Source organism: Acanthopagrus latus, chromosome 8 (assembly GCF_904848185.1).
Source record: "Acanthopagrus latus isolate v.2019 chromosome 8, fAcaLat1.1, whole genome shotgun sequence".
Classification (NCBI taxonomy): domain Eukaryota; kingdom Metazoa; phylum Chordata; class Actinopteri; order Spariformes; family Sparidae; genus Acanthopagrus; species Acanthopagrus latus.
In genome coordinates, this window is record NC_051046.1 from 5,810,600 (window position 1) to 5,836,487 (window position 25,888).

General features: G+C 40.9%; 2 protein-coding genes across 4 annotated transcripts in view; one reads left to right on the top strand and one right to left on the bottom strand.

Moving 5' to 3' along the window:
* The first annotated feature begins 1,522 nt into the window (after window positions 1-1,522).
* Window positions 1,523-25,888, top strand: part of LOC119023704 (ras association domain-containing protein 8) — a 40,659-nt gene continuing 16,293 nt past the window's right edge. Inside the window, exons 1-2 of one of the 2 annotated variants that reach the window (XM_037105799.1) lie at window positions 1,523-1,709; window positions 2,696-2,838. The gene's annotated coding sequence lies outside the window, so the exon portion shown is untranslated. Of the gene's footprint in view, window positions 1,710-2,569; window positions 2,591-2,695; window positions 2,839-25,888 lie in introns of those variants that run through there. The other variant, XM_037105800.1, reaches the window with a different exon arrangement.
* kras (v-Ki-ras2 Kirsten rat sarcoma viral oncogene homolog) lies at window positions 9,718-22,994 on the bottom strand. Of its 2 annotated transcripts, XM_037105805.1 has the most exons (6): window positions 22,685-22,994; window positions 19,973-20,090; window positions 18,533-18,711; window positions 17,634-17,793; window positions 15,022-15,146; window positions 9,718-12,343 (listed from the first exon to the last, which is right to left on the bottom strand). In XM_037105805.1, exons 2-5 carry the CDS (start codon window positions 20,081-20,083, stop codon window positions 15,027-15,029), a joined length of 570 nt encoding a protein of 189 aa, XP_036961700.1. In that variant the 5' UTR covers window positions 20,084-20,090; window positions 22,685-22,994; the 3' UTR covers window positions 9,718-12,343; window positions 15,022-15,026. The 2 variants fall into 2 exon arrangements, with proteins under 2 accessions (XP_036961700.1, XP_036961701.1); XM_037105806.1 differs by lacking the exon at window positions 15,022-15,146 and having other exon boundaries at window positions 22,685-22,987.

Sequence of the window (25,888 nt, forward strand, 5' to 3'; positions counted from 1 at the left end):
TTCCCCCGTAGCTCTGTTGAGCATTTTAATTTCTCTCCCTTCACTTTGATTTTCTGTCGTGTAACTTTGTTGTTATGGGTTTCGTCGTTTTTTTTCCAAAGCCAACACAGATTATCAGATTAACCCATTTTTATTTTACCTTCCCAGCACTGAAAGGAAGACAGCTGGCCGGAGTCCAAAGCAGAGCTAACGGGAGAATCAATATTGCACTAACATTCATCAGGTGCACATAAACACAACTTCAAATGAATGCTAATGTAGCCGCTGGATGTTCGATGGGTAAATGTTTGCCAACACATTCCCCGTATTAACCTCCTGCAGCGATAACGGTCAATGATGTGCTTCCTCTGGCCTCAAGTGTAAAAAAAAACAATCAATTAATACCGCTTTAAAGATATGAGTCACAACTTAAGCCAGCTCATTCATTCCTGTCGGCTCTGCTTTGACTAATTCTCCTGTCGTGACCCCTGCCGCTCTGTTGTGACCCCTCTCCCACCTCATCCATCACTTGACCTTCCCTGCTCACCTGTTCCCACTTTCCTTTATCTGCGGTGGAGTATGTACTGTACGCCGGCTCATTTTCACTCAAGCCTGTCAGGACTGTCTATTGTGCTCTCGCCTTAGCTCTCCCAGCCTTTTGTTCTGCCTGCCCGACCTTCGGACTTCTGCTCCTCTGCCTGTCCCATTCCGGATACGTTCGCCTGTCTTTGATTTGACTGCCGGCTTCTGACGAGAACCGTTTCACTTAATCTGTCTCGTCCTTGGGTTGTGTTTGTGGGTCCAAAACCTGGTTATTTTTCAGCCACTACAGTGTAGACTGCTGAAGTGTTTAGTTTTTGAGCCTGTTTGTTTGTCATCATGGCAAAAACTGTGATCATGGGGACAGCGGTTGTAGCATGACCTGCCATAGAAAGCAATTTTGAGCGAGGTGTTTATCTGTGGACAGACATGAGATAACTCCACAACAGTGAAAGATGCCGTCATGAAACTTAAAAGGTGGGTAGTTGAGATCAAAATGAAGTTTGAGTTTGAAGATGGGCGCGGTCCAACCCATGAGCGCTAAGTACTCATGTGGTAGTCGTGGGTTGGAACGTGAACGTGTTGATGTCCATCATGGCCAGTGAGAGAACATATTGGGCCATATTTCAAGGTAAAACAGCATATCTAAAGCCAGAGCCTGTAATGGTGTTCAGAAACACATGTTGTTATACTGGGTGAAATGGCCCTGCTATCCTGAGAGCAGTCAATATATTATGTATTCAGAAAAAGGAGAAAATTATCGGACCTCTGTGGCAGCTGCAGGACTGAGAGAAAGCTGACCAATGCGTGCTTTTCGGCCTGAATAGCACGGATTGGTCAGATGCCTTCATGCCTCCTCTGTCCCTCCCACCTCTGCGCATGCGCACGTTACGTTTCACTGATGCCGGAAATATTCAGCACACTGCAGAAACAGGGAGTTGCAGGAGAAGACGTTCATTTGGTTACAGTGGCAGAGAAAATGCAGCCAGCGTTACTTGTAACAGCTCACTCAGCTAAAAAGGCAAGGAAAAGAAAGCCTGAGGCAGAAATGGCTGCGACAAAATAGGCTCTGGATAAAGAAAGAAGTTGGACCGAGTCAACATCAGTGTGGTGTTTTAGCAGTGGTAACAACTGGGGCATGTGAAGGGCCTGAAAAGTGATGCAGAGGTTGCTCTTTTTCTGTTGGACAGGTAATGATTTGTTTTGTTATTGTTATTTTCATGAAATATAGGTTTGCCAACTTGGCTATGTTTGTAGCTCGTATTAGCCCAATGCTAACGTTAGCTTATTTGTGTGTTGTTTTTAGCCATGAGAATGGCTAATGAGTCGGCCCAGTTGCCACTGGATACGGTCCGCTGCGTTGCGGCTCCGATCCGGTTCTGCTCCGCCTTCCGGCAGTCCTCACCGGTTGTGGTTTGAGTCCGCCAGGGCGCAGTACGGTAGACGACGTGGCCGGTGTCAACACGGAGTGTTTTATTTTGAAAAGTAACCGGATGTTGTTTGTTATTTCGGCGCTTTACTTCCTATCTGCTCCGTGTTCAATTCAGCTGAATTGCTGCGTCGTGCTCCGGCATCTCCTTCTCCCTGCTGAGTCCCACCATAGACATAATAAACGTATATTGTGACATAATATACATATATAATGTCTATGAGTCTCACTGCCAGATGCGCGTTCAAGTTTGTGGGGGCGTGGCTTTGGACGGAGCACTGACGGTGTCTGTGGGGGGGGGGGGGGGTCTCCAGGATTGTAGACCTTAGCTTTAATGATTCATAAGCTAACAATAGCATTCAGTCTTTCTGGACTAACAATACCATTTCCTTACATCCAGTGCCTTTCACTTTAAGTTGTGACTGTGATTTTAGACTCAATAATGTGTTTCTATCGACTCGTGTAACAAACAGTAATGTTAGCTAGGAAGTGGTTGATTGCTAACGCTAGCTAACTTAAAGCTAATGGGTCGTCTTTCCAGTTGCTGATAAACCAGGAAGCAGTTAAAATGATAACAAAATGAAAGAAAAGCCTGGAAGAGAAAACCACTGGATGTCATCAAATGGGAGTGTTATCCAGGAAGTGGTTGAATGCTAACGTTAGCTAACATGGCCCGATGCCCTTCCAGATTTTCACTACCCATCATCTTTTCAGTTGCTGATCAATTGTTTTGTTTTGTTTTTTCAGATTCCCTTATGTTTTTTTGGAACTGCAACCTGAGGCGCAGCAGTGCAACATCTGAGCTTCCCACCCTTGAGCTTGATGTCAGAGGAAAATGGCCACCGTGAGATTACTCTCTTTGGGCCTGAGGCTGAACGCCCCAAGACAAGGTAGGGCAGTCAGGAAGTACCGACACTGACAAATGAATGTGTTTTTCATGGAATACACGTGGAATAGCACCATGAAAATATAATGCAATCCGATGCAACATCTCCACAAATCACAGTCCTCAGAATCACCTGAATTCACTCAACACCTCTCTGCCACAGGAACACAAGGTTGCCTTGATTGCAGGGCTGTTGTACTGTATTGCATTAGACTTGAAATACGTGCATGATATTGTGTCCGGCTGAAAAGGTTATGTATGTACGGTAGAGCTTGTAGGTGTTTTGTTTTTTTTTTTTAATGGAGAGAGAAGTGTGTATGATTTAATGATTTCTCTCTCAGCTTTGTGTATCCATCATGATGCTCCCCCCCTCCCCGACACGTTGGTCAGCAGCAGCAGCAGGTGGTATGATGTGGCTGAAGTGTAAGTGGCTTTCAGAATGCAGGATAGCCTGTCAGCCGGAGGCCCTTAGGGGAACAGCTTCACACCATGTCTGGTTGCAGAATGGCCTTTACACACTCCCTCTCTCTCTCTCTGTCTTGCTCGCTCTGTGTGTGTCTAAAGTCGACATAGAAGCTCATCCCTCTTGCTTTGTGTGTGTGTGTGTGTGTTGAAGCGAGAGAGGGAGAGGGTGTTGGTGGGTGGGTGTAAATCTCTGTCCAGCAGCACGCTGGGATGGGTGTTTGGGGACTGGTTGGAGAGCTGGCTCACAGGAGCTCAGATTGATGAAGTGATGGTGATAGATGGAGGTAATAAAGGCCTGGATGTCCTGTCTGTTGCCAGTGATGAGGCTGGTATGAATCACCCGTCTGGGGCCGCTGAACATGACGCTGCTCAATCCCCAGGCCTTCCACCCCGCCACGCCGCTCCTCCGCCTCCGTCCCTTCCACCCCTTTATCTCTTTGCCTTGTTGACTTACCGTCATTATAGGAAGACTGCAGCCCTGAATGCAACCGAGAATTAACATTCGACGGCATGCCATTACTGTATCAATCTGTGCTGATGCATACTTTGAAAGATATTATGGAGCTTGTTTATCCATCTTGAAAACACGGCGCGCTCGCAGTTCAAAGCGCCGCACGCTGTTTCATTAATTTTGTGTCCAAACATCACTTGTTGAGTGATTGCGATGCGTGCAAGAAAGAAATCCAATCAACTCAGTCAGCCACTCCTCATGAATAGGGTCATTTGAATAAAGAAGGGCATCTGAAATTGCAGTGTTTGTGTCAACATAACAAGTTAATGATCTCAGATGATAATTGGTAGTTGGATGCCTGGGCGCTGTGTTGTGGCCCGTGAGGTTCAGTGGCAAGGACCTCCTGTGATAAAAGAAGCAGCATGAGGGCTTTCAAAGTGGCACGATGCTGTAGGCAACACAATTCATCACCTCTCCATGAATATTCATCCGGCTCTCTGCTTCCTCCAGGGCTGGTGAGAACACGTCTGTGTTAAGTCTCTTCTATGTGTTGCGGTTTTGAAGACACCTGAACCTTCTGGCCTCTCATTACCAAACCGCGGTCTCGCTGCCCTGCGCTCAGCTGCCTGCCAGGGAGGGAAGCCGGGCTTCATTAAAATAAAACGGAAATCCTCTCACTCGGTGCACTAACAAGGCGAGAGGTCAGGCGGTCTGATGATTGTGAATTCGCCCTCGGCGCGCGTTCACACGGGTCAGCACTGGTGATTTTGATTGAGCTCGCTCTGTACGAAGTGTGCACGGGGCGAGCAGGCAGATGGATTTGCCAGGCCGGGTTGTGTGGTTTCTGAGTGGAACCAGTCTGAGGCTTGTTGTTAGCAATTTAGGAACATTTGCTGTGTCTTTTCCTTCCCCCCACCCTTTCTCCATGACAGGAGCCCAGAGTGCCACAGATTGGTTTCTGGGGCATCTTTTCAGCACTTTATCAGACCTGCAGGCTCCTCAGTGCTGTCCCCAGATTACAGTTTAGGGAGGGGGGCGCTTGACTGACAGGCCTTGGCCTCGGTGGTCCCCGGGGGGAAGGGGAGGGGGATTTGTGATGGCTGCACTGACTCGTACTTCTCTTACAATTTTCTCCAGGCTGGTTTCAGACTGTCAGGCTGAGAGAAAGCTCTCTCTGCATAATTCATTAGATCTCCTCTCTTTTTCACTCTTGGCTGCTGTGTGGCAGGCACCGCAGCCCCATTGTTTAAGAAGACAGAGTAATGGAGCTTGTCACAATATGTTAACATAGTTTATTGTTCACAGCAACAGTTTGGAAACAACTTAACTTCCTTTGAAACAGGCTATTCTGCCTCTGCAGCGCAGTATAATTATGAGGGAAACACAGGACTCAAATGGGCCATTAGGACAAAACAGTTGCCACTTTTAATTTATAATTGGCGAACAGCATAAAAAAAAGGATTCATTAAAGATAATCATAACTGAAATATCAATAAACAGTAAGCAGGATACAGCGATACAGGTTGCCTCTACACCAAACAATGTTTCGCAGCCAATTATCCCAGCATTGCCTGCATGTGACACATACACAGGGCTGTCCTTTTGAAGCTTGTATACTGTCTCTGGTCCTGATGTAGCAGGCATTTATTTCTTGGAAATCTGCAAGGGAAAAATATCTCATCTTTGATGCTACATGACGTCCCCCTTCACAGAATATGACTAAACAAGCACATCCTCCAACAATCTGAAGCCAGAGGACAACTTCTGTCACCGCGACAGTAAATACGGGCTGGTAAGGAAGCGACTGAAATGAAACTGTGCCAATACAAAGTCAGTCTGACCTCCGAATTACCTCGAATGGATATAATGTGCCAGAAACTCCACATCCATATTGATAATGACACTGTTTTTGTTGGCGCAATTTTGTTTAAATGCAGGCAGCTTCAGTTTGAGGTTGAACAACCTACAATAAAGGGGAACACATTTACAGCATATACAATAACAGTTAGGCCTTAAAATGTCACATAAAATGCCATATGTTTTGCTAAGTTATGTACTTTTATGACCCCAAATGTTGAAAGTTTCCCTGAAAAATCCATAGTTTTATTGAAGATTTAATTTAGTCACCTGCTGCCATAACAACTAGAGAAACGTCAATGTCAAAACATAACAAGAATAGAACATTAATACATTGCCTCGACTGCGGTGTTGGGCGGTGACGTACAACATATACTGTACATCGGAAGAATATTTAGCCCCATGAAACCAGCGTCAGTTTCAGAACAACAATGGTGGGAGAACAAGAAACACGAGCAGACGCCAAGTGATGGACTGACTGCTGTGATCAGCTGATTCCTGGTTTTAAAAGTCCCCGACTGTGGGTTGCACAAAAATGCATGTCATCGACACCTCCGCCCATCTCGCACAGTTGCTGGGACATCGACGACTTGGATTTACACACTAATGGAGGTGGCAAAAAGCGTACCCTCCTAGGCGTCATATTGGCAGACCCCCAAAATACCGCGGTCTGTCTAAATTCGTGGACCTAGCCGCAAAAAGGATGGCCGAATTGGCGGCTTGCTGCCCAGAATAAAAATGGCTACTGTTTTGACTGACTGAGGCAGAAATGACATAATGTGCCTTTAAAAAAGAGCAAGAGCGGCACGAAATTGAAATAGGTGAACATTTAAGAAAGTTATCTGATGCGTGAGTCAGACTCCAGTTAAAGGAGCAATAAGACAGATTTTACAGCCCCATTATAACACTGTACAGACTTTAATAACTTTCCAGTGTCTGTTACTGTTTCACATCATTTTGGACGGTCTCTATCATCTTCTGTATCTGCTACAGGTACATTATCTTCCTTACATTACATTACACAATAACTGTGTAAGTACAAATTCAAGGTACATTCACATCCAAACTACGACATCTCACTTTTTTACCGTCCAATGAAAAACCATTTAGCATCTCTAAAAGTGTTCAATCTAAATGTTTGCGAAGAACAGGAGGATTACGTGTTCCCTCCACGGGTCGAGAAAATCCTCCCACGTCTGAAGCTTAATGACCTTTTTAAAAACCCTCTTGGATTAGCTGGAAAATGTATCGTCACGAAGCTGAAAACAGGCTGTTCTTCTTGTAAAAACCTTTGACTTTTTAGAGAAAGGTGGTTGTCACAGGACAGCGACACGGCAAACACACGATGATCCCTTAAGATATGATGCACTGCTGTTGATTAAACTACCTGACTGTGCGTTAGGTAGTTAAATTAGCTTCTACTGCAGTAAAATGAAACATACACTTTAATCTAAAAAGATCACACAGGGACTATTTTACTGCACAATAAGAACCTTCTTAGAACCCTCTTATAGCTCAGTAAAAGAAGACTTCTTTCACCACTGGCATTGTATTGTTCTCTTGTATCTTGTTTTTGAAAAACAATGTCTGAATATTCGTGTAATTCCCAGTGAAGATTAACTTTGTCGACCACAAGTCTTGCTTTTCTTGAAAGAAAGGGGTCGTAATGTTGCCACAGTGAACAGTTGAACATTTCAGTCTGGACGGGAAAACACTGAAAGTGGCCAAAAAAAAAACAGAGGTTGTTCTTTAAGATGCAGAAAATAGAAGCAGGAATTTACACATTAATAAGAAAGTGAACAGAATTTCTTTCAAGTTTATAGCCCGGTATTAGTATTCTGATGCTACTCTGCAAAACACTCTTGGCTTCTCGTTCAAAGTTATGGATTACCTTCGCTGGCAGAATTAAACATCTCTGGAGCTGTTCCCTTTGTTGTTTAATACTGAAAAACGAGTAAATGAGCCTGAGGTTTTGTTTTTTTTCCTTCTGCAAAGTAAGTTGAAACCATGTCAGTCACAGTCGGAGTTAAAGAAAGGGAAACCATTATAAACACAAACAAAAATAATCACAGCGAAGCTCCAGCCGTCCTTTTAAAACCCTGAATGAGTCGTGCTGGTGTTGATGTCGGGTTCAGTGTCTGACAGAGGAGACTGAGCATCTGTTTCATATGTGCTGTCATGGATAAATCCGTAAATCAAAGGTCTTAAACCAACACCACACATCATTATTAAACATGAATTTAAATCAGTTTGTTTAACAAGGTTGTCACTTCATTTAAAATGTGAAATTCAACTTATAAATTCATGCTCAGGTTCACTGAGAAGCGTCTGGTTTAGGATTCAGTGGACCTGATGTTGCAGCAGAACTCTGCAGTAACCTTTTAAAGGTGTCATTGGTTGAGAAATGGCGAGAATTCTAACACAGGTGGCGCCAAAACTACAGGGGGCAGCACAACAACTTGCTGCTGCTCATGAAACTGGGCTTGCTAATCTCTGCTGTAGCTGGTATTAACTGAGTTGGCGATGGAGCTGTGTGGGTCTATTAGCCGACTGGAGTCTGGCGGTGCCGCAAACTCATATGACAGATGTTTGAAGACAGGCATGGAAGTGAGTAACAGCAGAGAGTCGGACGTCAGCAGCGACGTGTAGAGCCTGAATATTCTCACGTCTTACTCATTGAACTGATGTATTTTGAGGAAACCAGAGATGATTGCAGAAAGACACACCAAGAGTGTTTTGGCGAGTTTCATTTTTGTTTACGTATTAGAAGACGATATATGACGGCTTGGTGCTCGCTGGTTAGCATGCTAACTTCAGTGTTTTTGGCATCACACCGACACAGTTGTTCTTCACATCAGCTCATTTTTGGAACTAGAACTTTGGCCACATCTAACAGAATGCCCCTTTAAAATAAATCCTAAAATAATCCTCTTATAATGAACGGACACACAAACCCTTTTTCTGCAGTGTTGAGCAGTTTTAGATGTGTAAGTCCAGCAGGTTCAACAGCAGGGACGTGAACTCATGTTACATTCAGAACAAACGGTACATGCAGGTGTGTCTCTGCTCACTGTATGAGTCTGTACTGTCATGTCTGTTTCCAAGAGCTGTGTGTTTATTATTTTGGCTGAATTATAACATTAACCCTCGTTGCACTTTACAGCAAACTGGTGGTATTTACATATCTTCACAAATTAACAAATGCTACAACAACCTTTGCAGCCAAAACTTTGACTTAATAATATAAAGTAATTATTAATCTGATTATAGTTTCACAACACAAATATTCCCTTAATATATATATATATAATATTCCCATTTCTGCAAAGATAGCTGCTGTAGCTTATATTTTGAAAGTTTAATACATGATCCTACCTGCTGTAGTGTTGGACACCCTCCATTTCCTACCTGTACAACCTTATGAGAAACAAATTGGACATATTGATGACTGAACGTATCATTTTATGACATTTAAGCTCACTCAAACTTCTCAGAAGTTTTTTTTTTAACACCTCGATAATTTGGTACTTTTTAATCCCTCTGTTGTGCAGAACTGGAAAAATAATTTATTTACTATAATAAGTCACAAAACTACAACAAGCTTCGTCACTTTAAATATTTCCCCTGGCTGCGGGCGTCCTTGTGAAATTAAACTGTTGCTTTATGTTAATCTCGATGATTCACTCGATTCATTTCCTTTAAATCTTGAAAGATAATCAACTTGACAAGGCATGAAATGATTTCCTCTCTCTGGCTCATGCATTTTAAAACAATGGCACTCTAAGCAGAAATGCTCCCTGTCTATTTTCGTGCGCTCCAAAACGAACACATTTAGTGGTCACTTACTGGTTGTTGTTTTGTTTTTGTTTTTTAGACGACTTGTAAAAACTAAATCTAGGCTCACTTTCTTCGGGAGTGTGGGCAGCTGGAGAAAAGCCCCTTCATAGATTTTGTGGTCTTTAAAAGTTGAGACCTATGAGTGAGCAGTGCCACCTGCTGGGGAGATTAACACAATCTTCACACATAGTGGAGGAAAAAAAAAACAACTTGTATGCAAACTCACATATTTGGGGGTCGCAGACAGTTTTAAGAAGGACGGACAAAGTGACGTTCCTCTTTACTTTGTTCTTTATTACACATTAAATAGGAGTGGTGAGATTCATGGCAAAAAATAGACTCATTTGAGATCAGATCACCACTCTACACTGCCCACAACAGGTGTGTTGTAAAGTGGTCATTCATTCACTTCCCTAGACCTGGACCCAGTCACACTCTCTAGTCACATACACAGAGCGGAGTGAAACTCCATTAAAGCAACATTCATTTAGACACACCAACGAAATGAAGCACAATTTACAAAATATGCACCTTTCAGTATCACAACTATACAAAGGTTGTTAAAATATGATCCAGGTATAAATGATACATTTCAGAAATCAGCTGTTGGCACGCAATAAAGGAAGAGGAACATTTCAGTAAAACTACTTTTGAAACAGTATTGTTAACAAGAGGGTTCCATAATTAAAATTGCATTAACAGTTATTATCTACTTCATGAAAACAAAAAAAAAAAGAGAGAGGTAATAATAAATTGGGTCAAAATTCATTACTCCTGAAAGCAAAAATGTGTCATGTCTGGATTTTCTGTGTCAATAACATCTCTCCGCTAAAAGAGCATTTTGTGTATTTCTCGAGCACACACACACGCAGGACAAAGCAAATGTTGTCTCGGCTCTTTCTACCGTCTAAATGTAGCACCTAATGCAAACATAAAAGGCAAAACAAAATCCCCGGGGGAACAGCGTGTAAATATGATGGAAATGGTGAATTATGTGTTGACCTTGGAAGGAAAACTTGGCCTTTTTTTAATATAAATTCAGACAATTTTCTCTAAAAACCAATTTTATGGCAAATTATTGCCTCATTTACAAACATCAGTTCCAGTTACATCACCACGATACACGAGCTTTGTGAGAGAGAAAATGACAAATTAACTTTGCTGGACAATCATTTCTGTTGAAAGGCAGTACACCAAAACAGATTCAACACTTTAGGAAATTCTTCCGCAATAAAAGACTCTTTCAGAAGCTCTGCTAAAGGAAGAATTTGAAAATCCATTTGGACAACATATGGAACAACCTCTGTGACACCACACCAAGAGAAATATTCCTGAAAGCAGCTTTAAAAAAAAAAAAAAAAAAAAAAAAAAAAGCACAAAACAAAACAAAAAAAAGTTGCAATCTGCTTTCTGGCTAGTCGCAAGCGAACGAGCCAACAGCTTAGGAAATGTGTAAGGCATGACACCTCCACGGCTACTGAAGAATCATGAATCCTCAAATTTAGCAACATTGAATAAAGATTAAAATGTTAGCCTCAATCAGGAGGATGTCGAAGGGAGAGTTTGTTTTGTAACAAGCAGCAATGAAATGATTATTGTCAGGATGAATTAAAAATGATCCTGCAGTCAATAAGTTTACAGTAAAGAGAAAAAAAAGCAGGAAAGGTGACCAGTGAGGTCAAAAAAAGCTGTTAGACATTCGATTGTGAGGAGGCGTGAATCCCTGCAACATAAACCGACTCTGCACGGCCAACACAAAACCTGGCTGTTAGTCCCGTTTTAATATTATCACAAAACGGGTGGAGAGAGAAAAAAAAAAAAAATCTGGATCTCTGAATGTGTCATTAAATCAAGCAAGAAGTGGCTGATTTCCTTCTCACAAAAACCAAGTACTGATTACTTTATATAAACCTGAAAAACTGTATGATGTCCGCTTGGGTCAGAGTTCCTTGTTGCTGGCTCTTTTCAAAAACACATCAACCAGAGGCAGATTTGCAATACCCATGTCTTTAAGGACACAACGCATGCAAAAAGAAAGAAGAAAAACAAATGTCTCATGTAGGCATGAAATCACTCCCCACACAGTACAAAGCATTGACAAATTGAAAATTAATTAATAGCTAATTAGGGTGTTAAAACATTCGGAGAAGAGTAGGAGTTTGCATGCATACTTATATCAGTGACATAACTAAGTCATACCTAGAGGTCATTAGAGATGGGAAATTACACAGTGGCTGGGACATTTGGATCTCATCTGGCTGAATGTTGGTCCTTTCTTCATATCTGTACTGTCGACGTAAAAATCGGGATGAAAACTCGTTTCTTTGGCATCCCATACTTAAAAAGGGCATTACAGAACTTTTTGCAAGTCATGACCTTTTAAGCAAAGGAAAAAAAAAACAAAAAAACAGTAAATTGTTAATGAATAATTTGTCATACATGAGTTGTGATGCAATTAGCTCACAGCTCCGCCGTTATAGAGAAAAAAAAAAAAATCAGATTGACATCATCCTATTCAAATAAAAAAAAAAAAAAAAAACAGGCTGTTGGACCAACACATGTGGGCAACTGGCACTAAACTGAAAAAAATAAAGCTTATTGGTGTCCGAGTAGCAAATAACAGAAAGGCAGAGATATTGGGTCAGGTTTAGTATTCAGTATGGTGGGTATTGAGAAAGAGGCTAATAATTTAGTGTAATGTACAAAATGTATTACTTTAACTGTTCAACATAGTTTTTTTTTTCTTTTTTTTTTTAAGTCTGTCTTGAAAAGGGGTGATTATTCACATAAGTGTACACTTTGTCTTGGACTTCTTTTTCTTCTTTTTGCCCTCCTTGCTCATCTTCTCCTTATGCTTCCGGATTTCTCGCACTAATGTGTAAAAGGCATCATCAACGCCCTGTGGGGGGGAAAAAAATAAAGAGAGAGGTTATTGTTTGAGTAACAGGTAACCATTTTCCACACCAGAATACAAATAATCATCCAATAAATATTATACCACCTGAGAAAATGTGAAGGATTGACAATATTCTCTGATTCTGAGGTGACGTTTTAAAGGCTGTTGAATTTAAAAGGGCAATGCTACTGCCACCGACACAAATTAAGTTACCAACATTTTTTATATCTATGGCAGTTTTTCTTACCCAATTCAATACCAGAAATCAAACTTAAAGCAACATTATCTAGAAATGGCATTTTGTGCGATTTGTCCCTCCCACAGTCCGTAAAAGTCTGTAAATCCCTGGTCTGTGTAAAATGTGTCATAACAATGTTTTGGCTGGAAAACTTGTATGTTGATGTAAACATGTAGTAACGCTGTGATCCGACCCTCTCACTGAAGTTACATAGTGCAGAAACAGGTGATGGCGGCAGAGTGGCTGATACAGACAGCATTCAAGACGCCCGTACAAAACACTGTACCGTCACAGTGATACATAATGTTGCTTTAAATCTCCAAATTTAGCATTGGTAAAATCAGTTTTCAAACTTATTTGTAACTTATTTACTGTAAAGTGAACATCAGCCATGTGAGACAGTTTAATATAGTACAGATCCAACTCCACTCTGATGTCGAGCATAAACATCAGCAGTGTTTCCACTGACGACAACACAGACAGTAGCTGCACTTAAACGAGCCATTTTATTTTCCCTCCAAAACGTGATCAATCCAGATTTACAACTCCTACGTGGTTCAAATCGTTGCTGAATAAAATGTCAGGAGAATTTGTCCCATTTACATTTGCAATAGTCTGCATGTGCTCAGCCAACACAAGCAAACTCTTGGAAAAAGATGGACTGGCTTGGCATGAGTACTGGTTTACTGCTGGGGGTTTGCACTCAAGCAACAGTTTTGTAAAAATACTCCTCTAACAGAGTTATTGGACAGAAGGCGAGCCTTCTGTTTATCTTCACGAAACTAATAAACAAACTATTTGAAGGCGGTTCCTCTGGGAAGGATGCAACACTCAGAAAAGTGGCAGAAAACTCTGAAAAGCAACAAATTAAAGAGGAGACACATCTTCCTCAGGTGAATAGCTTTGATTCAAGTCAAAAACGCCAAGTGCGTTATTCCAAACATCTGAAGTCGTTTGAGTTTATAAAACATCGTTTGGACCAAATTATGTTTGTCCGACTGTTGTGTTTAAATGAGGCTTTTACTTTGTTGCAGAGATCTTATTCCGATTATTAATGAATGAAAAGGCTCAATGTAAATGCAGCTAGTGTCTGTTGAGTGCTGGAACAGTTTGTTTAGTGCGATGAATGTCCTGATGAATCTGCAGCGTGAAGAGTCAGGTTGACTTTAGGACAGCAGGAGAGGAGAGAAGAACGAATAAAAAAAGGGATTTGAAAAGAAAAACTCTCACCAACACACACACAAAATTTCTGGCAGAAAATTTCGTTCTGCCAGTTTCTTGAACCACATCCTCTGGAAACATATCAGCACATGATTTGCTCCCACATTCACCATCATCTCCTTTAAATCACACACATAAACATTGGCTCACCGGCCCATATACCCCTCTCTTTATGATGATTTCAGAAGATTAGGACGCTTTCGCACTGGTATCTGATCTGGGAACGATTTGCATGAAAATGTGATAACACGAGCGATTCATCTGAACACAAGTACAGACAGGGAATCTAAGTCAACCTGAACGAGTCGGTCTGATCGGCTGTAGGCCAACTGCAGTGTGACTGAACGCAATCCAGTTTGCTCAGTAAGACATGTTTGTTTCTGTGGTATTTTTACCAACAGAATGGGACAGATAAAATATCTCACTGGTGGATAAGTACAGAATAAAAACCCAGACTTGATGCCATGCCCTTGGGTTTTTTTGTTGTTGTTTTAAAGTATGATTTTCAGCCAATTGTGTGGTTGCCTTTACGTCGGTATCCATTCTTACATGGGCTGTCATAATTTGCTTGTGGAAACAAAGATAATATACCCAGGAGATCAGAACAAAGTAGGTCTGCATGATTGCAATTATGTTGACAGATATTACAATATGATCATGATCACTGGAAATTATCCTTTTTGCATCAAAGTTGTAATTTTCACTGAAAAAAAAAACAAAAAAAAAAACTTAAAATCATGATGTGACAACTTGTTTTCTTACATCTTAAGACCGACATTTGTAGATCAGAGGATCACTGCAGCGCTACATTATAATGCTGTTTGTTTCACATTTAGATATTGCTCTATTTTGCATATTGCAATTTCAGTGATACTTCCATCAATTGTGCAACCTGAGAGCAAAATTGGAGAGCAGACCAGCGGGGTTAGCAGAAGGTAGAGACGAGTCACGTTCAGAAGAAGCCAGTGTGAAAACGACCTTAGATAATAATCAGCCATGACACAAAGAGATACCGAAAAAAAGGGAAGAAATCATCTGATTCAGCCGCCTGTTAGAGCTTCACCACAGCCCAAGTAGAAACCAGCAGGTTAGCTTTGAGAATCCATGAAGCACCAGCTCTCACTGCGCCTCCTCTCTCCACAGTACCCACTAACGACACACACGCGCACACACACACACAAAGACACACAGAGCTGGTGGGCGCACGGCTGCATACACTTACCCCTTTCACATCACAACACACTTTTTAAGCTTGACACAGCGCGGAGTCTTTTCTTCCTTGCTGAGCTTATTGAGCCGGTACAGCCTGATCTCCCGTACCAGAGTGTAAAAGGCATCTTCCACTCTCTGCAGTATAAGACACAACTTCCCTCAATGTTGAGGAATACAGGAGGACATACTGTGTTGGTGCATGTGTTACATCTTACAGATACAAAAAAAAAAAAAGGAAGGTGGGGTCTACCAACAATGTCTGGCCATCCTCATCATCATTATCTACATAGACTGATACTCCACCCCACAGCCTGTCCTGTGAATACCGAACACTCACCTCCTGAAAGCCTTGAAAATGTTCGACGTTTCCTTCAGCTCAGTGAAATTAGCAGTGACTAGATTTAATTTGAATGGTGACAAGTTCACATGGTATAACGAAAAAGTATCAACGCATCTTAAAATACATCTGGGACGCAGTTTTAAGGCCGGGCAATAAATCATTATTATATTTTTCTTCTTGATATGAGACCATCCATCGTCTCAGATTTCAGATACTGTTATATCATGACATGGAAAAGGTGTAGTCTTCTCCTGGTTTTAAGGCTGCGTAACATTAACCTGACTTAATTTTCTAAGCGTACTACTTGAACTAATCACTGTGACGTCACACCAGTCTCTGCTGAATTGTCAACTGGTGGCTAATTTGCATTGCAGAGTTATATCACGTCAGCAAAACTTGTTTTTTTTTCCCTTCTGACATTGTCAGCCATGTTTAAAGATATATATAGTGAGATGCGGTGGTCAGACCGGTCCGACATCCTCTCTTTGTTTATTTTATGTACAGTGTTGCGTGCCGGGCAGACTAACTGCTTAAGGAAAAGGCCAGAGAGGGAAATTAGGTCTCCAACCAAACGTTCTGAGAAGCTGTGATGTTGAAATCACGAGGTATACGATTTGAAATAACATGACGAAATGAAATTAAAATATATGTAAGCTAATAGGAAAAAATAAACACTGAGGGTCCATATTTGTCATTATAGCCACACTTCTGATGATTATAAGCAAAAACTTCATGGTGTTATTTATGTGTGAAAGTATCTATAGTAATCCCTACAATATTGTTATATTATCAAGATATTTGGTCGAAAATATTGTGAAATTAGATTTTTGCCCAGTCCAAACATTTATGAGGTGAAGATATATTAAAAGATACGCATCATGTATTGCAATATAGCCTGAAAACACATATTTTCGAAGGCCGTATTGTCCTGACCTATTCAGTATAGTATGAAAATTACCGTTATTGCAAAATGCATCTGGCTACACTGTTTGTGTGTTGTGCTTTTGCAGTTTTTCAATTTCTGACAGAGTGTATGTAGCTGTATTATTTGCACCATGCTGTGCGCACACAAGGACAGTGAAGAGGTGGATTACGGAGCACGAGTGGGTTGAGAATTTTTATATTTAATTTTCAGTGGAATCCATTTAAAACTTAACTTAAAAAAAAAAAGAAAACATAGAAACAAAACAAATGTATACATTTACAAAGAAACGGCACCTTTTCAGCCCACAGTGGGTGAGTGTTAATAAAAATATCTGGTGGAGCATCACTTTAACCGTCTAGCCTAAAAATAAGTACATGCATGAAGAGCTTATTTAACATCGTGTGGCAGATTTCCCAGAGAAGTCAGAGAACGTCATTGAGATCTGGAAAGTATTGTGACTTTGAAAGCAAGAGACAGTTGCTGCTGGTCCAACAACAGCAGCGTGATACGGACAGTGAATTATTGTAGGTGGGAATAGGTGAACAGAGAAATCAGTCATTGTGTCATTAATTTCCCCCGCACCAGAAGGATCCATGATTCACCCCCAGGTCAAGAAAGGATGTGTTTACAGATCACTGCGTCAGCCGTTCAGCCACCTAACGCCATGCTCACAACACACGCACACACACACCATTTGATGCGTCTACGCCACGGCAAATCTTCCAGCACCCAGTCACAGTAACCAGTAAGCAGAATCATTAACCCCCCCTGAGTAATTACCGACTGTTTGTCCTTTCATGCAGACTCTTTGACACAAATTTACTGATTTGCTGATTATTTATAATGCAGGGTCCTTTGAAAACGGCCCTAATGATGATACAATTTCACATGTCCATGACAGAGTAGCATGCAATGATTACATTATCACCCATAAATAAAATATTCAATTAACCAAGAGGATTTAACGATGTGCAGCGCATTGCCCGAGACATTTCCAAGCAAAATTATTATAAACAAGACCATTAGCGCCACTGAATGTAACACAAATCAACAGCACCACATGACTCAAGACTTGAAATTTTCCCTGTGATCCAAGTGCAAAAGATTATCAAGCCTATGCAGGGACACTTTTCATAATGAGCTACATCTCCCTGGGAAAGTGATACAATTTGATTCAAAGTGAAATTATAGAAGGACTGCTGTGTCCATCAAGCCAATAATCCCCCTGAGACCACATGCAGCTTCTCACCATTCAACATGCTGTACAGACCTGCAGTGGAGTACTCCAGCTGTTCAGTGACAGACTGACAAGTTAAAGCGATCAAAAAGGCGTGGCAGTCTCTGGGTGCACTCTCACCTGTCTGGTTTTGGCTGAGGTCTCAATAAAGGGAATGCCGTAGCTGCGTGCTAAGTCCTGAGCCTGCTTGGTGTCCACTGTCCGGGACGGGAGGTCACACTTGTTCCCCACCAACACCATGGGGACATCTTCGGAGTCCTTCACCCGCTTAATCTGTTCTCTGGACATTGACAGACACAATAGACATTAATTTACTTAAATCCAAGTGAGAGTGAAAAGCATTCACCTGTTTAGAGTAGGGCTGGGTGATATGAGCGAAGAAAATATGGAAAATGGTTGCGTCCTTTAACAGGCAAGCCAAAAACTACACACTGACTGGCTGTTGTCACATTTATTTCTGTTCCGTGATACGCTGTTAGACGTATCCAGAACAGTAAAAAATGTTTTAAGCTCGTCATCGTCAGGCGTCAATTTTATCTCCCAGCCTGAGTACCTACAATAACTTCATTTTGCGCAGTGCTGCAACCCATTCGCATACATGTATCATGCATTATTCTGCCTGTTCTGATGTGGTGCCAGATTTCGTCAAACTTGTTTTCATTTATTCAAACATGGAAACTGAGTCCTACAATGTTGTCACTATCAATTTATAGGGAGTTGCAGCTGAAGTTTTTTTTCTTCTAAACTCTGCCTGTCAGAATGTCACCTTCACATTTCAAAAGCTCGTCAGACATGAACCACATGGTGCAGAGCAGTGAGGGGGCAACAGATGTAACCATCAAACCACCACATAAAATCTTTTTTTTTTTTTAAATGTCAGTTTGTTTTTGTCATTGAGATAAAACACAGTCAGTGCCTCACACCTTTAGGCCATCCTGAAATACCCTGTTTGAACAGTAATTACAGCACTGCCTTCACAGAGGGTCCAAAGAATGCAGACCTACAGTCGTTCAGCTCACCTATAGTGGTGAATGTCCTCAAAGGACTTGGTGTTGTTGATGGCAAAGACACAGAGGAAGCCCTCTCCTGTCCTCATGTACTGATCCCTCATGGCGCTGTACTCCTCCTGACCTGCAGTGTCCAGGATGTCCAGCAGACATGTCTCTCCGTCGATCACTACCTGCTTTCTGTAGGAGTCCTGAAGGAGGAAGAGGTCAGAAAGCGATCAGAATGACTGCGTTTTGGTCGAAAGAGCATCCAAATACGCAGCTTAATAAAAATAAGAGACCGTTGTGGATGATATGATGCAAGAATAATTTAATTTTGATTCATATTTAAGGTTTTTATGAACTCATTTAAAACAAATATATGGTATTAGGCCTGTCACAGGAGTTATGGTATGACTTATCATACATATTTTATGTTGTGTTTGAATGCATTTTAGCTGACATGATGACAGAATAGCAGGCAGGTTTTTCCCTCCATTGTAAGACTCGAGTATTTTTCTCACATTCGGTCTGCATATCAGGAATTTAAAGTGAATTGCTGTTTGAAATGGTATATTTGCACTGTTAAGCCATGTTCCATCTCAGTGGCATAAAATGGTCTTAAGATAACAATGAAAGTTTATCACAATCATCCAACAAAAGTCAGTTATCAGGACAGGCCTACGTGATAAAATAGAGTAACAGCTTTTATGCAAGTTTTTCCTGATACTCAACAATACTACTGGCTAGATAATTAAATGATAATATCACAATAATCAAAATAAATGCAGATATATATATATTTGTATAAAATACAAAACAAATATTAAGCTCTGTGAACTGTGGTGAAAAGTTACTTATAAAGTCTCCATGATGAGCTTTATTTTTATTAAAACAGAAGTGTTTACATGGCCTCATCGTGACATGATTATTTCCACATGATTTTGCCAGAAGACGTCACAGGAGGACACTTAATTACTGCCCTACTCCAACTGTCACAGGGCCCTCTTGTTTCCAGCAGACCTCGAATTATATTGGAGGTCCCAGTTTCCACTGTGTCAAAGCTCTCCAGCTTTTCATCACGCTGATGGCCGTGCTCAGCCTGATCCCACACAAATAATTACCGTCTGATCCAGCGAGCGGCTATTGTTTCAGATGTTATCTTGGATTCAAATAATCTTTAGTGGAGCTCTAACCTGCAACAGCACATCAATAATTGATTGATATCATAGTGAGGCTGTGTTCACTCAGAAGAGGCTGGCCCCCTGAGAAAGCAGACAGGCCTGCGAGGAAAGTAATTAAAAACCTGTTTGGTGTCTTTTTAAGACGTAAACCAGAAGAACCTGCTGCAGCTCCTTTTCTTTTTCTAGAGTAGCTTCTTCTACTGCTGCTTCCATATCAGAAATGCACATAAAACCACGCACATGGTTACAGACTTCCACATGTATATCCATGCACACAAAGTTCCTTTACCTCAATGGTGGGGTCATATTCATCCACAAAGTGATTCTGGATGAGCTGAATAGTAAGTGCGCTCTTGCCAACGCCACCAGCTCCCACCACTACCAGCTTATACTCTGTCATGATTCACCTGTGGGACCAAAAAGAAAAAAGAAGCTTTATTCAGATATTCACACAGGCAGTCATTTGGCACAGCATCAACTCATCTAGTGCTCCATCAGCGCATTAAAAGTCTCTTTAAAGCACTGAATTGTCGCTTAAAACCATTTTGTCAACCAGCTCCATTTGCTGCTCTCCATTTCAGTCTGACAAGCTGTCAGTTCACGGGGATCTGTGTTCTCAGTGCTGGCAGAGTGAGAAAATGGTAACGCATCAACATCACTTCTACTGAGAAAACTCCTACAGCCTTATGTGGAAGAAAGCCTCAGCTACTTTTTTTTTTTTTTTTTAAAACACTGTTGATTCACTGGAAAATTAGATTTCATACCCCCATGTTTGTTTTGCTTTTCATTTAGAAAATGCCCACATTAGTAATGAAGAGGAGTTTGGAGAGGAAACTATAATCACCACAAAATAAATATGATGATTCAACTGCAAGAGATTATGTGCAAATAAGGAAACATAAAAACTTTTTTTGTGAAAACTGTTATTGAATTCAGGAAAAGCCCTGAAAATAGATTAAATGTTGATGAAGTCCTGTTTTGAAAGGAATTCAATCAACAAAACTGTGACGGTGGCACAGAAATAACTTCATACCACAAATAATAAAAGGTAGTGAAGTAAAAGAAATTCAGTCAAGCTATGAATCGCTAATCAAATGTCTAAATCCAGCAACACATTCAGTGTTGTTTTCTATGTGGCAGTCGCACAGCAGAAACTAACCCCAGGCACAAATCTATGACATTACATTAAGGCTCCAAAATTGACAAGCGACTGGGAGGCTCTCTGCTGTCTGCTTTGTGGAGGAGCACCCGTCAATAGTGGCAGCTGGCCTTTTCAGAAGTTACGGAGCATGCTGCTCACAGCTCTGCACAGCCTGCAGTCAGGGAGGAGTTTTACCGAACATTATTACCTTTTCTAAACAAACAAAAACCAGAATGTGGTTTGATAGGTATCTGAAGACAGAGGTTCACTTAAGGGTTGTTCGTGAACCTGACACTTTTAAAAATGCTCCCATGATGAGCAGTACTTTATATATATGACATCTAAGACAGACTGTGATTTTACACATATTACAGCGAGGCAGTTGTGTCCATTAGGAAACAATCTTATCTGGACCTGAGCAGATAAGATTACTGACAGTGTCACAGGCCGTCCCAGAGACATTTCAAAGTTGTCTGCCACATGCTTGCCATACCAGGAGAAATATCAACACTTTTCATCTCATAAAAGGCAGTGAAAGTACCTTTGAGTCACTGAATGTGGTACATTACATACAAGTTTTCAGCTAGGATGCATTTAATTATTTTATTTCACCTTCATTATACTAGGAAGACCCACTGAAACCAATGTCAATTTTATAAGAGAAACATGGCTATGGTGGCAATAAGATGTTAAAATGTTATTAAATCACAAAAGTCATGACACAACATCATGATATACAAAAATAACATCAAAACAGATGAACACGAGAAACAACATGCCTCCTCCACCTCATTCCTAATGATGCTCTTAAATTCAATGAAGGCGTGCAAGTAATTAATGGTTCAACAATGAGTCACATTCAGTAAAACATCTGACATATTCACACTGTACAACACAGTTTGTTGCCCTAAATTGTGGTATGAAGTTTTGCTGCTGGGGCGTTTAAATGGCCCATTAATCTCCTTATAATGTGGCTGTGCCAGTCATGGGCGCTGTTTGCTTTATGTTGACATCATCTGGATGGCATTGTGTAGACACCTTTTTTTATTATTATTATTATTATTATCATTTACTACATCACTAAAACAAGGTTAATCCCAATGCAAACTACCTTTTCAAACAATTTCACACCAGCAGAATCAGCAGCATGGCGACAAGTAATTAGCAGCCACACAGATATTGGGGCTACTTCATAAGTTAGTCGCTTATGTCAATTAGCCGAGGGTTTTAAAACAGGCCTCCCCTACTTTTCAATGAAACCCCTCTGCGCTGTAATAAACACCCAGAACAGGATTAAAAGTCGAAAGGAATTTGATTTAAATCCACTGCTCTATGCCCGCAGGGTTGCCAGATTTGGCATGTGTGGGGGGGGGAAAAAAACCCTCCCGAGTGCTGCTGTGTTTAAATAACCGGGCTGCTGTTAGCTAGCTTTAGCATCTGGAGCTAGCCCACAGCCCTCACAAAGTGAGCCGCCTAGCCCCCTGTGAGCTAACCTAGCGTAGTTTAAGAGTGTAATTCATTAATGTGGTAACGTCTCACGTCGTCTGTCTGTACAAACTCGGCACCATTCATTCAAAAACTGGGGTGAGGGTGCAGCTGGTGGAGCCGCCATTGACAAGCTAGCCCAAAGGTCTGCATTGCAGGGCCAGACGTTAGGTTAACAATTGGGCGTAGTTTGCACTCACAGCGAAAATGAACATTTCCACTACAATGACACGGTCCGGTAGTCCCACAGCGGGCACACGGACACATCTACTGAATAACAGAGCAAAACGTCGCCACATATCTTCCCCCCCCCCCCAAGCACCACCACCACCTCAAATCCCGCCACATGTATGAATCTTATCCGTGTGTTTTTACCTTTTAGCGAGTGGAGTTCCGCGTCCGAAAGTAGCGACCAAAAGAAGTCAAGCTGATAATCCTCTCGTTTCACACGATCTCTGCATTTCCTATTTCACACCGAAACGCCCGCATTTACGTCGGTCTACCTCGTCTTTTCTCTTTTTTTTTGTTTTCCCCTCCGAGAAGCAAAGCAAGGGTACATGCGAGGAAAAAAAAAAAGTGGGTAAAATTAATCGATTGAACTTTCCATTTGATCCAGCGTCCGGCCTAGCTGCTCAGGTTGGCCTCCTTTAAGCGAATATGGGCGGATACCGGGGCGCACTTTACCCAGAAAGCATAGCTGAGGATTTCAACCGGTTTGGGGCATATCACTCGAGTCTGTGTCGCAATATGGCCACAAATTTTTTTTTGCATGTCTTATATAAATGTGCCACTCATGTTTTAATTAATCACTGTACATTTATATAAACCCTCAATACTGTTGTGAATTTTATTCTTTATATTCTGCAAGTACAAAAGGGTTTATTTTTGTTTGGTTTTTATTTGCATTGCACCTCACTGGAAGCCAGGTGTGATAATTTTATATTCGTGGTTAAACGCCCAGAGTCAGTTTAATTTCAAATGAAAGTATGTAGGTCACATGGTGTCAGTTTCTGGACGTCTTCCTCTCAGTATGGTGATCTCCTGCCGCTGCCTGCTGCAGAGTCAACAAAGCCTAGGGGGCGACTCCACTATATATAGGCTCTAAATATAACCGAGCCGTGCTGGAGAGGACGTCATTCCCAGGCAAGGAAATGATTTGGCAATCCCATGTCAGTATTCCAAAGTGTTCACTAGGATGCGTCCTGCGCACTTCATGTGCATAATATGCGCATGCAAGGCTCTCCACAAAACAAAGACCCCCCCCAACACCGAAATCCACCCTTAACATGTACAATGAGGGTGGGAAACACACACAAATCTATGTTTTGATTACTCATTTGATTATATAATTATTTAATAATAAGGATATGTTTGAAGGAATGTCTAATTTGTAAGACACAGTAACCATAAGGTTAATATTAAAGGGACACTTTCACTTAAGCTTAATAGCCAATAGGGGAAAAAAATGCAGGAAAAAAAGGAAAAGGTGTTTAAAAAGAATGAAATACTAAAAAGATGATAGTTTTTTTCACCTTCACGCAGCAGACACACTAGAGGTCACTATTGACTTCTTGTCTGGCAGCTCTCCAAGCTGCACAGCTATGTTTGTGATTAAGAATAGAAGTGAAAGCGAATTTGAATTGAAAATTGTTTAGTTTTGTTTCTGTGAAGCCCTCCTCATTTAAGATTCAGGAAGCCTAGGCAATAATAAATTTATTATGGGCAGGGATTAGTCACTGCAGCATGTCTGAGACAGGATTTTTACAACTAGAAGCTAATTTTGTGAGCAGCGAAGAGTAACACACTGTGCATTTGCACCACTGCATTAAGTTGTAGGTCCATGCCAAACAAAAATAAAACATAAATAAAGACAGTGTCTGATGCCTTCTAATAGACTAAACTATCCTACAGGAAAAAGTTTGCAAAAGTTTGTGAAAGAATATGTAGTGTTAAGTGTTACTAATTTCACATTTATAATGAAAAGTCTCCGACGGTAAAAAGGTCACATTTAAACAAGATTCAATTCACATCAAGAACAACATTCCACTGGTGATTAATAAGATAAGTTAAGAGAAGATGTTCCTTTATTGAACTCCCGGGAGAAATTTGCAGCAGTACAGAGAGAAATAAGCAGCAACACAAGAGTAAGTCTCAAACAATAGAGACAATAAAGAGTTGTTGGGAAGAATAAAATAACACTTTGAATAAAAAGATGACGTGTGTAATATATAATAAATGTGCATATGCAATGTGTAGGGTTCCTGAGATATAATATTAATAATAATATGATCAGTATATTTATATCACTATGGATATACATCATCATAATTCACTGTAACTTAGAGTCAGCAAATGTAAAGGTAGTGTAGATCTCACCTGAGAGCGTGTTTCCCCAGTGATGACGAACATGCTATAAAGAGAAGCTTCAGTGCAGTAAACCTATAGATTAAATACCAAATACCTTCTACGGAACAACAGAATGTGTATGACGTTATCAAAAACCACATGGTATTAAAATTGCCATATTTTTCACTTACAGCCGCTGTGCTACACATTAAAAATTCCAGCATTAACAACACTATATAGACATTTCTTATACAACAGGACAGTCACAGGTGTGTCCAATCACCAGAACACGGCTGCTTTTAAAGTGTAGTGACTCACTAGAATGGCTTCCTGCACAATAAAAGGCCATCATTAACGTTATTTACACTCCTTGTTACAAAATCTGCTGTGGAATGATTAAACCCGGGCTTTATCGAGAGAACAACTTGCCAAAGATTAAAACAAAAGTTATGAAAATGCGTTTTTATAAAAAGAAATTAATCTTCCAAGCTTAAGCAGAGATGCACGTTGTGATAATAAAGCTGTAATTCTGACCTGCAGTCTTTAACCAGACTCGATCATTGACTGAAGGCATTTAAACCTGCTGACTGCACCGCCCTCACACCGACCGCAGGCCTAACTGAGACCATATTTAGAGATCTGACAGCTCCAGCTGACGCTTCATTACAACAGCCTGTTCTGTCACAAGAGGGCAGTAAGCTTCCAGTTATATACGATCCCTCTGCCAACAGTCCATCAGCTGCTCCAGTTGATTCTGCTGCAACTTTAAGTTCATCTATTACAAATAACTCACACATGAAAATATAATTATTCTTACATTATCTCCAGCATAATTCTACAATTCATGTAATTTATAATAACACATATAAACATAGATTTTGCACTTAAATTGTAAGTCTATATCTATTTACATAGTATAGAAGAGTAATTTGAAGGCTCTTCTGTAGTGGCTTTAAATTAATCCAAGCACAACTTTCTTTACCGACATTACATCTGCAAAAATGATCTTTTGCAAAGGTCCTGCAAACTCTTCTTTTTGATAAACGCATTTTTGATAACATCCAGAAAATAGTCTTGCAAGCTTCATATGTGAAAGAATTTTAACAGGATCACACGTAGCCACGACTGAGGGGTTTTAGATTGATTTATGTTGAAGGCAGAAGAAGTACTCAAAGCAGAAATACTGCAAAGTATTCACATTTTTCACTAAATTAAAAGTACAAAAGGAGAAGC

Bases quoted from the DNA above. Each gene is read 5' to 3' on its own strand.
- kras (XM_037105805.1), bottom strand. From the start codon at position 20,083: ATGACAGAGTATAAGCTGGTAGTGGTGGGAGCTGGTGGCGTTGGCAAG. The intron at 17,794-18,532 runs GTGAGCTGAACG...GTCAATGTCCAG, and splicing joins GAGGACATTCACCACTATAG to AGAACAGATTAAGCGGGTGA. The intron at 15,147-17,633 runs GTGAGAGTGCAC...CTTATACTGCAG, and splicing joins CCTCAGCCAAAACCAGACAG to AGAGTGGAAGATGCCTTTTA.